The sequence below is a fragment of the Cucurbita maxima genome, unplaced genomic scaffold (assembly GCF_002738345.1).
Source record: "Cucurbita maxima cultivar Rimu unplaced genomic scaffold, Cmax_1.0 Cma_Scf00012, whole genome shotgun sequence".
Taxonomy (NCBI): Eukaryota; Viridiplantae; Streptophyta; class Magnoliopsida; order Cucurbitales; family Cucurbitaceae; genus Cucurbita; species Cucurbita maxima.
Window position 1 is genome coordinate 4,220,618 of NW_019272028.1, and position 14,783 is coordinate 4,235,400.

Sequence of the window (14,783 nt, forward strand, 5' to 3'; positions counted from 1 at the left end):
AGGGAAAGCGATCGGATTAGCTTATGGCAGAATTATTCCAAGTAAAACGCGTCTAGCCATAATCATCAAAAAAGAAGGTGCACATTCACAGTGACTTTCAATTTTTTTAAAGTTTTTTTTAGTCATCTTGTTCTCAAGATCACTCTCGTTTAGGTGTAGTTTCGGTTTATTCATGTACCTTGTGTCATAGTGTTTGCTAACTAAGATACATATGTGAGTCAGACATAAATAACTTTAGAATCTCGACACACTTACATAACCATAAACACGAGGAGAGTAACCTCATGCATACTAACTAAATACATATGTGAGCTAACTATAAAGGACCGTATCGCTACTAGAGGTAGCTGGTAAGAGTCTCATCGTAGTATCATCATAAACATAGGGTTTATATGGGTTTAGATGGGTTTTTAGGTGTCACAATTATACTTGTCTAAGGCGTGTTGATGTCTCAATCATACTTTTTCATGGTTGTATACCCATTTTACTTGTTTTTATGAAGTCGTTAGGTTTTTACTATTCACGTTAGGGTTAAAATGTGTCATTTGGGGATATGATTAGTTGTCAATTATTCGGTACCCAGGTTATATGCTATCAAAGTTGTTATTCGCTTTTAGCCTATAATATTGATTTTTTTTAAATTGTTTTCAATGCATAAACATTTTTTGTCAAACGTGACTCGAGGCTTGATCATAGGTTTGAAAAGTTCGATTGCACACGGTTGACTTGTTCGCTAGGTTCTCAAGTGTTGCACAATCGTTGTTCAACGTGTTCTTTTTCTTAAAAGTTTTGATCAACTCACAAATTGGAGAAAAGAAACCAAATTAGACGAGTTGAACTAGATCAGTCCGATTAGGTGAACCAGTCAAACTGGTCGAATCCAACTGGTTGATATCTTACCAATTGTATTATCCACACATTCATCTTCTTCGATCGTTCTCTAGTGATAAAGTGATAATTCAATCCTTACAGTGAAGACCTACGATGACACACGAGCAACTTCAATGGTGTAAATCACTATCCCATAAAATTAGTAACAAACTAGAGCAAACAACTTAAAAACGAAAGGGACGTAAAATCAAAACAAGTACGACCGTTAAGAAATAATGAGATTATTCGAAGGAAACACACGTGGATTATCTCTAATCGCTCACTATCGTGTTCTAGTCATATCCTCATAATCCACAACCAATATTTTTCAAATTTTTTGGTCAAGCATTTCGCAATCAAGTTATTAAAGAACGATCTAAAAGAAGCTCATAAACATCTCGTGAGATTCGTTTTTTTTCTTAAACCTTTCCTAATACAGTAAATTTTCAAAGTAAAAAAGGTAAATTTGTATTGACGTTCATCAATGATTTAATGGAATCTTCACACACTAAACATCAGACAGAATCTTAATCGAGAATCGAAAGATCAAAAACATGTTTTATCCTCGAATCGAAGCGAGCTAAAAGGAAGCGAAACCCATCACCCAAATCGAACACAAAAAGCTAACATTTTTGTAAGTGGGTCAATCCACCACCATCGCCATGATATGGGATAAAGGTGAAGAAGAAGGCATTGGAGGAGTTGGGCAAGTTGCATAGAGCTAAGAAATAGACCAATAATTGGTGAGCTGATGAACAAGTGGTCAAATTTCATGGACTAACAAAGCACATGCCTGCCTGCCTGCACTATTTTTAATGTCTCATCTTTGTTCTTGGATTGAATTGGATTCTATCAATTAAATTAATCATTAACAATGGATTAGTGTTAGTTTTTATTAGTATATACCTGTGCCGTTCTTAATTCGTTTATCGATTTACATATATGTAACGACTCAGATCCACAGCTAGCAGATATTGTCTTTTTTGAGCTTTCCTTTTCAGACTTCTTTCCCTTTCGAGCCTCCCCTCAAGGCTATAAATGATGTTTTGTTCTCCTCCCTAACCAATGTGAGACATCACAATCCAACAGTCACCAAATCCACTCCCTTCAGGGCCAGCGTTCTTACTAGCACACCACCTCGTGTCTACTCCCTTCGGGTAACAACGAGAAAGCTGGTACATCGTTCGGTGTCTAGCTATAATACCATTTGTAACAACCCAAATCCACCGCCATCAGATATTGTTCTCATTGGGTTTTCTCTTTCGGACTTCCCCTCAAGCTTTAAAATAGGGAAGGTTTCCACACCCTTGTGTAAATGATGTTTTGTTATCCTCTTCAACTCACACAGTATCTGAAAAATTCCACTACATTTTTTAATATTTTTTTTTTTGTGTAGGGGTTATTTTTGTACAAATTTTAAATGACTGAGACTAAATTATTAGGACTAAACCATTATAAAACTAAATGCATAAAGGCAAAAGCGTTACGAACTAAAGTTTAGAATTAAATTGTACAATCATTAAAGTTTAGGAACTAAAAAGGAGGGATTTGAGCTTCTTTTAATCTCGAAAATTTGAAATTAGTGGCATTTTCTTGTAATTTAGCCTAATAAAAGTTCGAGACGAGGCGGGAGACTGAAGCATTATAGCGTCGTTTAATTTATATGACTGATTTTTTTTTTTTAAAATATTAGGGAAAAATTGAAACGATATATAAGTTGATGACATTATTATAACATAAAATACGAGATAAGAATGAAAAATATTAATATATATATATTTATTTATTTATTTATTTATTTATAAATGAGAATCTATTCTTTAAAAAGTTTGAATCAACTTTATATTATGCTTATTTTCGGTCGTTATGTTCGACATACCTCAATTTGATCAAAATTGTAACTAAGGGTGTCCATATGATCAGATAATTCGACCATCCGAACTATTCAACCTAAACCATAAAAGTTGGATTGGGTTAGATATTTTGTTTATTTTTTGGGATTTTTTTAGTTTTAGTCGAATAAACCCGACCAACCCAAAAATAGGGTTACAATCAAACCCGATACCACCCTATTTTTTTAAAATATTGAGAATATTTAACGTTTGTAATCGAGATTAGTGTGCATTGTGACTCGTAAATGTTCGATATTTGAATTTTATGAAATTTTATTAATAAATATAACGAATAAGTAATTTTTTTAAAATAATTAATAATCCATTAGGGTTTGAATTTGGTTCAGATTATTCGAGTCACCTTAGTCCAGAACTCAATCCTATAGTTTCAATATTTTAATAGAATTTGAAAATTATTTTTTGAGACAATAATAATGAATTACATATGCAATGTATAGAATAAATTTTAAAAAATGCTTAAAAAAAATATTATTTAATTATTATTTTAAAAAGAATTTAATAAAATATTTTAAAAAATGATTAAATTGGAAATATTAAACAATGTGGTAATATTTATCTAAATTTGGTATGTTAGTAAACTATTGCCAATAAATAATAATAAAGAAGGAAATAACAACTAATTACAAATTCATTTGACATTTTTAGAGATATTTAAATAAATAGCATAATATATTTTTAAGTAAATTTTAAATTATTACAAAAATAATTTAATCAAAATTTAAAATATAGCATGAATTTTAAATTTTTAAAATTTTTTAAATCCAACCTCTAAAATCTGCTTTCATTATATTTATTATTATCATTATTATTTAAAATAATCTTATAACAAATACTTTCTTTTAATATATATATATATATATACTTTTTATTTAATATTCCACCCAAGGGATAGCTTCATTTAATAGCTTATTAAAAATTAGTAACAATAATTAAAATTATTATTATTATTATTATTTTGAAAAAAATAAAGCTAGAAAATATTATTAGGTTAGACCAAGATATTTATGTTTCATTTGGCCCCTAATGTTGTAGCAATTATTTTTTCAATGTTGTACTAAAGTCAAATGTATGGTTTGGGTATTCATGACTCATTAAATAATAAATAAATAATTTTCGAGCGGCCAAATTTGTTCATACCAAAAATTTTAAATGTCGATATAAAAAAAAATGACATTTATATTTTTAATATGTTGAATTACAAAAATGCCCTTGAAGTCGGTTATTTATTCTAAAAATACTTTAATTTTTCGTAATATTGCTCTTAACAATTTGAAAATCCGTTGGAATTTTGGACGAAAGGTCAACCAATCTGAATGTCATTCTTAAACTTTAATCCACACGAACATGTTAGTCAATATCATGTTGTTTTGAGTCACTGTAACGTCAATTTTTCGTTCAATATCTTAATTGATTTTGAAACGTTTGTGAAAATTTAAATTACATGTTAATACTGATATCTTCTTTTGCACACCGTTATTAAAATTTTGACAGTTAAGAGAAAATTTAAAACTTCTGTTCTTCTTATTCTAAAAAATTTAACAGTGATGTGTAGAATATACACGTTAAATAGCTAATTTATTTATTTACTTTGACATATTAAAATGGACCAACATGACACTCACATGGGAAACATTAATATTAAACCCATACCCAAAGGGAAGATATGGGTTACATATATTAATGTATTAAAGTTATTAAAAAAATTGATGTGATGTTGATATAGGTTGACGAAAAATAAGACCATAGAAAATTAGAAATTAATAATTAAACTATACGAATAAATTAAATTTTTCATTTTCGTTCGATGGAGTATTCATTATAAAAAGGGAGAACCACCAAACCTAAGAAAAAGCTATCGAGAAATTAAATCAAAGAACTTAAATATTACGACTCGAGCAAGCAAGAAAAAACGAACTAAGATCAACTTAGATTGACGGACGTCAAGATGAACAAGCATACACGTCTTCTTGAATATCGTAAAAAAATAGCTTGAGGAGAACGGGAAGCCGACCGATGTAGCTTAGGTTGACAATATGTGACTATTCATAAATACCAACATACCATTTCCGGTGTCAATTTTTGTCTAAAATTTAAAGAATTCATATTTAAATAATAGTTTTGAAACGTTGATAAATATTAAGGGTAATATTGTAAATTTTAAAAAATAGAGAGTAATTTTTTTTTTTTACCTTTGGTGAAAATATTACCCTTATATTTTAAAAAAGAATAATAATATTTTTTTTAAAATGCACCTTTTTGTCCCTTTCCCTAACTTTTTAGTATTTGCACATGAGTTATTTACTTATAGGTCCTTTTCCCCCCAAAAGTTTACTTTTTAGGACAAAATGTACAATTCCTAAAGAGACTATCATTTCAAATAATAATAATAATAATAATAATAATAATAATAATAAATACTGAAATTTATGTTATTATTTTTATTATGAAAATTAATTGTTTGGAGGTAATAAAATTGAGGTTTTGAAAATTAAACAATGACCATGGATTGAAATTAATTTCATTTTAAAAAAAAATATGCCTAAATTAATTAAATAAAATAATTGATGTCAATTTAAATATAATTTGATAAAATAACAAATTAACTAGAATATCAGGTAATGCTCTAACACGATATAGTATAAGAAGAGAGAATAAACTATGTCGATGAATTAAGGAGAATAAGGTATTTTAACCTAAGGAGCTATGCTCAGATCGATAAAGATGGGAAGTAATGTAGTTGCATAGTTCTTCATGGACACCGTCAGTTTAATCCTTGATTAAGTTAAGTCTCGCTCAGTGCGAGAATAATTTTTTAAAAAGAGAGGTTGATAGGAGAGCGGAGAGCGGAGAGCAGAGAGATTACCCCTATTTTCTGTCCACCTCTTTGATCTTAAGAATGCTGGTTTTAAAAATGAGTGATCGCTCTTCTCCGCCCATTACTGTCCAACTGGATAGCGAGCAAGATACGTAACATTTTAACAAAACGAGCTATGCCCAGATCGATAAAGATGGAAAATAATGTAGTTGCATAGTTCCTCTTGGATACCGTCATTTGAATCCTTGATTACGTCAGATCTCGTTCAGGGCGGGGAAATAATTTTTTTAAGAAAATGAGGTAAATGGGTTTTTTTTTTTTTGAAAAAAAAAAAAAAGGATTGTACAAGTTGTTAGAAAAGAGAGATAAAAGTTGGAGGGGACCAATTATGGGAAGTATGTGACCGGTGGTACACAAAGGCAGGCTTTAATTATGTGTGGGATCATATGGGTTGCCCTAATTTCTTTGTCCTCAACCTCCTCCCTTGCCTTTCTCATTATCGCCCTTTCTTTCTTTTCGTTTGAATTTGATTTCGGTCGAGTTCGAGTACAAAGTCTAGGGTGTAGGGTTTAGGGTTTAGGGTCGAGGGTTTAAGGGAACCATTTAAGTTTAGTGTAACGGCCCAATCCCATCGCTATTCGATATTGTTATCTTTGGATTTTTTCTTTCGGGCTTCCTCTCTAAGGTTTTAAAACGCGTCTGCTAATGAGAGATTTCCACTTCTCTTATACATAAAGAATGCTCTGTTCTCATCTCTAATCGATGTGGGATCTCATAATTTACCTCCCCTTTAGGGCTAACGTTCTCGCTGACACTCGTTCCCTTCTCTAATCGATGTGAAATCTCACATTCAGTGTAAAATTTTAAAATATAATCGAGTTTAGAGTTTAGACAAACTTCTAATTTCATGGGTCCCACTGAATAATTCTTTCGGACCCATTTAATAACCGATATATATCGTAAAAAAGTAAAATAAATTAGGTTTTAAAAACTTTTTTTTTTTTTCAAAATAAGCATCATTTATTGATTGAAGAACTTTTGGTAAAGTTCCTTTAAGTTGAATATTGTAAATGAAGTGCCTTTGGATTTTTTTTAGGGTTTAAAAAATATTTGATACTTAGAAATTCTCCTAAAAATTATAATTTTTTAAGGATTATTTTATTTTATGGATATTAAATTTGTCTAACCTACGACTTTTAAAGAGAGCATTATTAATATCATGATCGAGAATCGTCTAAGATTGTAATTGGATAAGATGGATTGCTTTATTTGTCTCAAAATTGTCAAATGAAGCAATTTGCTCGACTAATTGGTTATACCCATTTGGAAGTTTGTGAAAGAAATCAAACGATTTCAATCTTTTAGCGGTTGATAAAAAGTTCTCTCGTCAATATAAAACACGAGAGATTTGAGCTATCAATCGAAGCATTGCTTAGTTGCTCTATCAAGAAGTTAGAGATTCGAATTTCTGTTTCGAGCTATCTTATAATTAAGTCTCTCGTATGTCATTGTGATCTTAAAAAACGTTTATTTTGCAAGAAAAGTGAATTATTCTTAACCTAATGGATTTGTTTTCATTTAAGTCATGGTAATTTTTGAGAAAGAAAATAACATTTTGGTCAATAAAATGAGTGAGAGGAGTATAACAAAGGGTTTTCTCCCTCGCTTGATGTCAAACATAAGTTGGTGGATAAGACACTGATTATCGTTCTAACATCGTCGCTTCGATTCTAAAAGAAATAATATTCTTGCTTTATATGTGTTAGACGGTTATGTTTATTATTGTATCATCATTGGTTATGTTTGTTTGCTTTATATGCGTTAGACCGTTTGATTCACTGTTATTAATGACTTAACATCGATTTTTGCTACCAACCTATGTTGCCCCTAGAGATAAGGATGTAATGCTACTCCCTCGTTGATGGGATTCTAATGGCTTGACGTCATCCTACTTTTGGCCTAAATGGGAGTAGGTTAGGAAATATCTTTAGATCTTGAAAATTTGTCAACCTTCTCCACTCTTGTATATGACCGACAAAAAATAGGTTGAAGTGATAGAGATTTCAAAATAACATCAAAACACGGAGTTTGTAGGTAACTAAACACCGTGCAAGCACACGTACTAGGCGTTCAACTCAACTATTCCATTGAGGTAGCACGATTAATTGTTACATGTCTATTGATAAAACTTGACATACGAGTCTTAACTTTCCTCTCATTTAGTAATATCATTGCATAGTCGAAGACCCCCGTAAAATCACTTAAGAGGGAGTTGTCGAGCATGTTCGCGTTCTCTATACGATAGTTTTGCGTATAAAACTTATTAGGAACATAAAACACTTCCTAAATAAGGACATTAAAATAATCTACTGAAATTACTTTAATGCAATTATTTAAATTTTGACATTTTATAGAGTCCCCAACCAAAAATCAACTACAGCTTCATTGCTGCAAAGCAACAAAAAGTACATACAATTGTGTAGCCCACTTTTCAAAAGCCATAAGCTTCAGAACTCCGAAGAAAATTTGAATCAATGAAAATTCGTATCCATGAACAGTAAATTAGTAACAAATAACGATTAAATGATAATTCTATACCCCGACGACACCGAACTAAACAAAAATTAGCAACCAAATTAAATAAATGTCTATGATCTAAGGTATGGATCATCATCATCTTCAGACAAGATGAGAGTTTCATATGCTACAAAATGAGGATACCAATGGGCAGACATGGGTGAAGGTTAAACCAGTAATGAATGAGACCACCATTTCAAATCCAATGCTCGCCTCGAAGTTGTTGACTAAGACTTCAAACTCTATGTCCTGATTTCGTGGAGCGAAAAACTCCATTTTCTTATACCACTAGCCTATCAACTACTCCTGCTACAGCAACAAACTATCAAGAGGTCATCATGGCTGGTCTTGTCCGAAAAAGTTCGACCATAATGGAAAGAACTTAACGAAACTCATCGTGGAGATCATAGTCATCCTCGTCATCTTCGTTGAAAATGGCGCTGTAAAATACGTATGGATGATTAATCATTTCTGCCAAGGTGAGACGTCCATCTTTATTTGCGTCCGCCTGAAAAGTAGAGATACAAAGGAGTTGTTGATCAATAGACATACTCGCTACGAAGAACATGTTTTCCAGGCTTATTTCGATCTAGGCGTAATGTTTTCTAATTGAGATAACAAACATTTGCAAGAAAGTTTTTCTATACCAAATGCCAAAGATAAAATCATGTCATACAATATATTAATGTTCTTTAGCTGAGAGAACAACTTGGTATATCAGATCAAAATCAATGAGGAACAAATAACATAAACAATTATGCTATACAATACATTAAAAGATAAAATGAATCAAGGGGAAACTGAAATCTCTTGCTGCAGCATTATTACACAAAGTTCAAACAGGAAATCTTTAGTGAATGGTTGTGTTTTAATGACTGATTTTAATCGTTCTAAAAATGATTTTTACATAAATCTTAATGCATCATGCATGGGTGGATGACTGGTCAAAATTAAAGAAAATACTTATGCAGCCAGACATGAGAGTCTCATGACAAGGGCGTATTAGTACAAGATGATTGTTTATTCCATTAATGTGTGCAGTATCCAAGCAATATCATAACAACAAGGCCAAAAGATTCTTCAAATTTCATTTGGGTTTCAAAATTTTGTCATGCATGAGTACCTGCTGTAAGATATATTCCGCTTGTTGTTTTGCATAGTAATGCTCTGTAGGGTGGATTTTTCCAATTATGGGTAGCAGCTCTTCATCAGATAGGTATCTATGAGAAAAAATAACACAAAGAAATCATTAAAGTTGCCAAGGAACTCTGCAGTTTCCATGTATGAAGCTGTTCACATCATAAATTTAGTTACCCGTCATTATCTTTGTCTAGCACCTTGAACAAGTTTCTGGCGGGGCCATCCCTGGAATCTTCTAAATGATGTGAAGAATTGTGATTCTCATCAAAATTTCTCACCATGTCAAAGAGTCCATGGAAAAACTCGTTGAAGTTAATCTTTCCATCCTTGTCTGAATCTCTCTCCCTACAAGGCCACACACAAATTGGCTAGTTAGCAAAGGTGCTGAAATGCCAAACCCCAAACCATAGAAAAGATTACACCCTTCCAAATAAGTTAAGCTTGAAAAAAAAAACATGTATGTGAGCTCTATTGTTTCTTCTTCATAGATTATTTATAAGTTACATTTCATTGAAGCCACGAAAAAATGTACAAGAAAGAGAATGCTTATAGATTTAGCAATGCAGATACTATCCACAACAAAAATTTATTTGAGATTGGTAATGAATTTATCTATCCTAACAAAAATGCCTAACACATCTTAAGAAAATAACATTTATTAACATACTGTATATATGTAGATAGATAGATAGATAACTTACATAGTGAAATGTAACATTACCATATGCATATATGTACTAAAAATATTGGACTAAAAATGGTTCTTTCATTGTGAGTTCAAGACCTACAATTAGATTTTGAGAGAACTGCTAGAGAAGGAGCTACCACGTTGGTTCAGAGAAAAGATACTCTAAGAAAGTAATATTTTTCTTGTAGACGTTAACATAGAGCAAGCTAAGCTCCTTGATTATGCCTCCCAACTGTTGTGATTTTGAGCTTTAACCATAATGGAATTCTACAACACCTGTTTCTTCACATTCCACTTTTTCCTTTTTCTTTATTTTTTTCTAATAAATTTGGGGGAAACTGAAAATAATCGATACAATCTGCTTTTTCATCTCCTTTTCTCTCATGTTACCATCCTCTTCTAGCTGGGCCCTTAATCAGCAAAGGCTGAGGATGCTGGGATGCTGGTGCCAACAGTTCATCACTATGAAACAATGGAAGGAAGCATAACCTACCTGCCTACTGAAAAAACAATTGATACAATTTGATTCTTCATCTCCTTCTCTCAAGTTGTCGTCCTCTTCCAGCCAAGCCCATTTTCTCCTTAATCAGCAGAGGCTGAGGAGACTTGCCAACAGTAACTATAAAACGATGAAAAGAATCATATCCTGCCTATCCCCTCTGAACTGGAGTTGACAGAACAAATCTTCTTACAAGAAATGAAGAAAGGTACATGCGGATAGAAGAAACGGCAACCAACCGGCCAGGGACAGCCTAAAAGCCATAGAAGGAAGTAATTACAAGGAAAAAAAAAAAAAAAAACTGCATGAACAGAGCCTTCCAATCAGAAATAATCATCAAAAGATGATAAAATAGGTAATCATTCCCAAGCCTTCGGAAGGATTTCAATGGAGAGATGATAAGCGAAATAGTCATTCCTGAGCCTTTGGAAGGATTTCAATGTAGAGATGATAAGAGAGGATAATATCAAGCGGGAAGAATACATCCCTTGCAATGAAAGAACTGATTAGAAACAAGGAGCAAAAGGAAGACAAGCTACACAAGAAACAGGTGTGACTAAGATCAATTTAAAGGAGATACTGCAAATAGATTTGGAAACAATGGCAGTTGTTTTGAGTAGATGCGTCAATGAAAAACGGCTAAAGGGTCTTAAGAGATCCACAGATACATTATAAGATGTGTGTTAAATCCTTTCCAACCAACAAAACACTGCTTAGATGTGAGAGTGCTGATGAAGCTAGAATGCTGAGTCTGTACAGGGAATAGAGCGATAGTTTTCATCCAATTCAACAAATGGAGAGATGCAATCCTAGACAGGATGGTAGATATTCCCTCATGTGGTGGACGGGAAAAAATTAGAAATCTTTCTCCAAATCTTTGAAGAGATGGGAACAAAATGTTGCAGTTTTGTTACTCCACTAAGTGAACTAGAAGCTTACGTCAGAGAAAAGAATATTTTAGATCTTTACCAGCTGAACTCAGAATGGAGAAGGATCAATAGAAAACTCCTCACAGTTCAAAAAAAAAAAACCTACTAAGAAGAATTATACTATGTATATATCGCCAGGAATTTGTGGAAGTTAAATTCATGAGAATGGCAAAAAGACTTGTGTCTGGCAGACAAAAGTACTTGATTCCCAATGGCCTTCATCTTCCCCCAGTAACCCAGGTACTGAACGAAGAAAACCAGTAAAAAAGCTGCAGTGTCAGAGTTAGTACAGAGCCTTTCAGTTCCCAGATAGATTTTGACTTTTAAATTCTGATTTCCTCTCAGACTTGGGTAAGACAATTTGTCTGACGGAAAGATCACCCTCAAGCCTATTAGACAAGATGCCCAATAGCAAACGATGAGTTGAGTTGGTTCATAAAGGAAGAGAAGTGCACTAGACACGGAACTTTAATGCAATATGCAACTTAACGAAAAACCACCGGCAACTACAAATTAGAGAACCATGCCTTGGCAGCAAAGATTTCTTTGAAACTTCTCCTTCCAAGATTAGATAATGCGGCTGAAGTAAATTACTGCAGCCAAAGAGCATCGGAGCATTGTCTCTAATACTTAGAATCCTGATTTCAGAAGGCGTTTCTGTAATAAGGAGATAAATGAGCTGATTTCCCGCATGCACATCACAAACAATCACCGTGAAAAACAGGTGCGGACTTTAGAGAGCATTTGATGGCAGTTAAAACCTGGAGGCATTATACTGCCATCATATTCTAGGAGTTTAAGGAATATAGAGTCCTTACTTGAAGAAAGTCTCTTCAAACTCCCAAGAGTAAACATTTTTCTTGCAATCTTCACTAAGGGGAGGGATAAATCCACCTTGGGTTATTCAAAGACTAAAAATCATTATTGGGCCTTATCTCTTAGTCGTTGTTGTCTTTGGTTAAAGAACAAAAGCCTATATTGCTGCTTTTATCCCACTTATGGATGGATGGATTCCTTATCACCCTCTTTCGCACTTTTATCCCCTTATGAGTATCTTATGTGTCTGGCAACCAAATGTAGCAGAGTCAAGTGGTTGTCCCATTAAGATTAGTCAAAGTACGTGCAAGCTTGTTAAAAAAAGTATTTAATATATAGATATGGAAAAAATAATTCAGCCAACAAAACTCCACAAAACAGAAAAGCAAGGACCTCTCATCATATATCTATCATAGTTCAAGTCACTTGAATCAAGCATTAAATGGTTCTCGACATGAAACTAATTAATTCCAAAGTTCGATGGAAGGTTCAAGAATAACCAAAATGAGCTATATATTATGAAATTATAGAAAATCAAACGTCTTTATTTCAATGCTCTCAGTAAGAACCTCCATAGACTAAAGTCATTTTTAACGCTAATGGTAGATTTAGCAGACATGAAGAGAAACTGAACATGCTAATGCAAAGGCAGTAGATAAAAGGCTTTGAAACTAACGGAAATAAAACATTGAGAAAATTTGTGATAACTGTTAAGAACATGACTTCATAAAATTTCATTACCTTATTTCTTCCTCACACAGCCAATGAAGTAGCTTTGGGTTTTTGCTGTCAGCTGGGTGCAGAAAGCTAAAAATCCAGAGATGAAGAAAAATCATATGTATCTCAATTAAAACATCCAATAAGCTTTCCGTGTTCACCTCAAAAATAGCCTCCACAAATACTAAAAACTTACTCGTTGAACTCGGCCAAATTCAAAAGACCATCTCCATCCGCATCCGATGCATTAAAGTGTTCAATTTTCCACCAACCCATATCATACCCAAAGGAATTGTTATCTGATGAACAGTTTAATAATGAGTAATACACAAAGGAACATGAAACAAATGGAAAAACTCATATGAATCTGCATCATATGTGGGGCAATTACATTTGTATTTGTCAAAATACTTATCGCTTAAGAAATCGATCAAAGGGTTTTTCGAACTCTTAGTCCTAGAGATTGAACAGTACAAACATATCTTTCTACACAGCATAGCAATTCGCAATGAGGAAGAATTGAACAATACAAGAAGAAAGAGTCGCCAATTCATTGTCGAGCATACATAAAACTAAAATCCAACAGCATTTCAAGAAAAACAGACCTGAATTGCGAATCCAACTGGGGGGCTCGTACTCTGAAAACGAAATAAGCCCATCATGATTCTTATCATGCGTCTCCAACTCCCTTCGAGTCCTATGCAAAGTTTCCCTCTCGGCCTGCTGCAAATTCCACTCAGTCAACTCATCGACAGTGACAAAATCATCATGTGGATCAATATCAATCTTCGGAAACAGCAACGTCAGCCGATCGGTCACATTGAACCTATTATCATCATTGATATAATCCTCGGCATTCGCAAAATCCTCCCACTCGGGCTGCGATTCTTCACCGGGGGCCGATTCCCTCAAATGCGCAGCCATCTCTGGATGGTGTTCTTCCACATATTGCTTCTCCCATTGCCGGTCTTCACGACGGCGCTCAATGTCGGCAACGAGAGGGTCGAACGGCACCGCCTCGTGATGGTTGTGTCTGCGATTGTGCGAAGGGTCAAAAGTGAAGTTGGAGCGAAGATGGAGGCGGCGATGGCGGTGATCTGGGGTTTTCTTGGGCGAGTGGGAAATGAGAAGAAAAAGAAGAATGGCAACTGTAATGTATATGATAATGGAAACTCTGTTCATTCTGTGAAGTGTTCAACAATGGCTGCCAATGGCGAATGCGGAGATTGAAGAGACGATTGTTGAAGAAGATGGAATCCGAGGGATTAAGAATTTGAGAGATATCTCTGGAGAACAAATTGATCAGAGAGATACTTAGAACGATGGGGAATCGTGAGGAAAACGAGTGGAAGAATTGGGACTAAACGGAGTTTGTTTTTGTTGATCATTGATGACTTTCGTAGATCTCATGAATTCACTTGTTTTTTATTTCATCTTTTTTTTAATTCTATTAATTTTTTTATTAGTTAATTCTAATATTTAAAATTAAATTAAATTTGGGTTGAATTATAAACTTGTTTTGTTATAATTAAAAATCTTTATAAATTAGATACAAGGATTATATATACATATATTTATTTAATTTTATAATTATTTTTTATTATATATATTCTAATAATTCTTTAAAATAAATTTTAATTAATTTGAAAGGTAATTTTTTAAAATAATTATTTAAATTAAATGTTTGAATTAATTCGTCAAAAAGGGCGTTTGTGGAAAATAAACTTTTGGTTCCTTATGTCTAAGTTTAATGTTTATTCGGTCTCTGAAATCTTGAATTTAATATTATAATCTCCACGTTTTATGATTCTTAGTCGAT

General features: G+C 33.1%; 1 protein-coding gene across 1 annotated transcript; it reads right to left on the bottom strand.

Annotated features, from left to right (window-relative positions):
* Positions 1-8,129: 8,129 nt before the first annotated feature.
* Positions 8,130-14,363, bottom strand: LOC111487642 (calumenin-like). The gene is made up of 6 exons (XM_023135120.1): positions 13,570-14,363; positions 13,161-13,263; positions 12,989-13,054; positions 9,490-9,660; positions 9,299-9,395; positions 8,130-8,683 (listed from the first exon to the last, which is right to left on the bottom strand). The coding sequence occupies exons 1-6, from the start codon at positions 14,144-14,146 to the stop codon at positions 8,558-8,560; spliced, it is 1,140 nt and encodes a 379-aa protein (XP_022990888.1). The 5' UTR covers positions 14,147-14,363; the 3' UTR covers positions 8,130-8,557.
* Between the last annotated feature and the right edge of the window lie 420 nt (positions 14,364-14,783).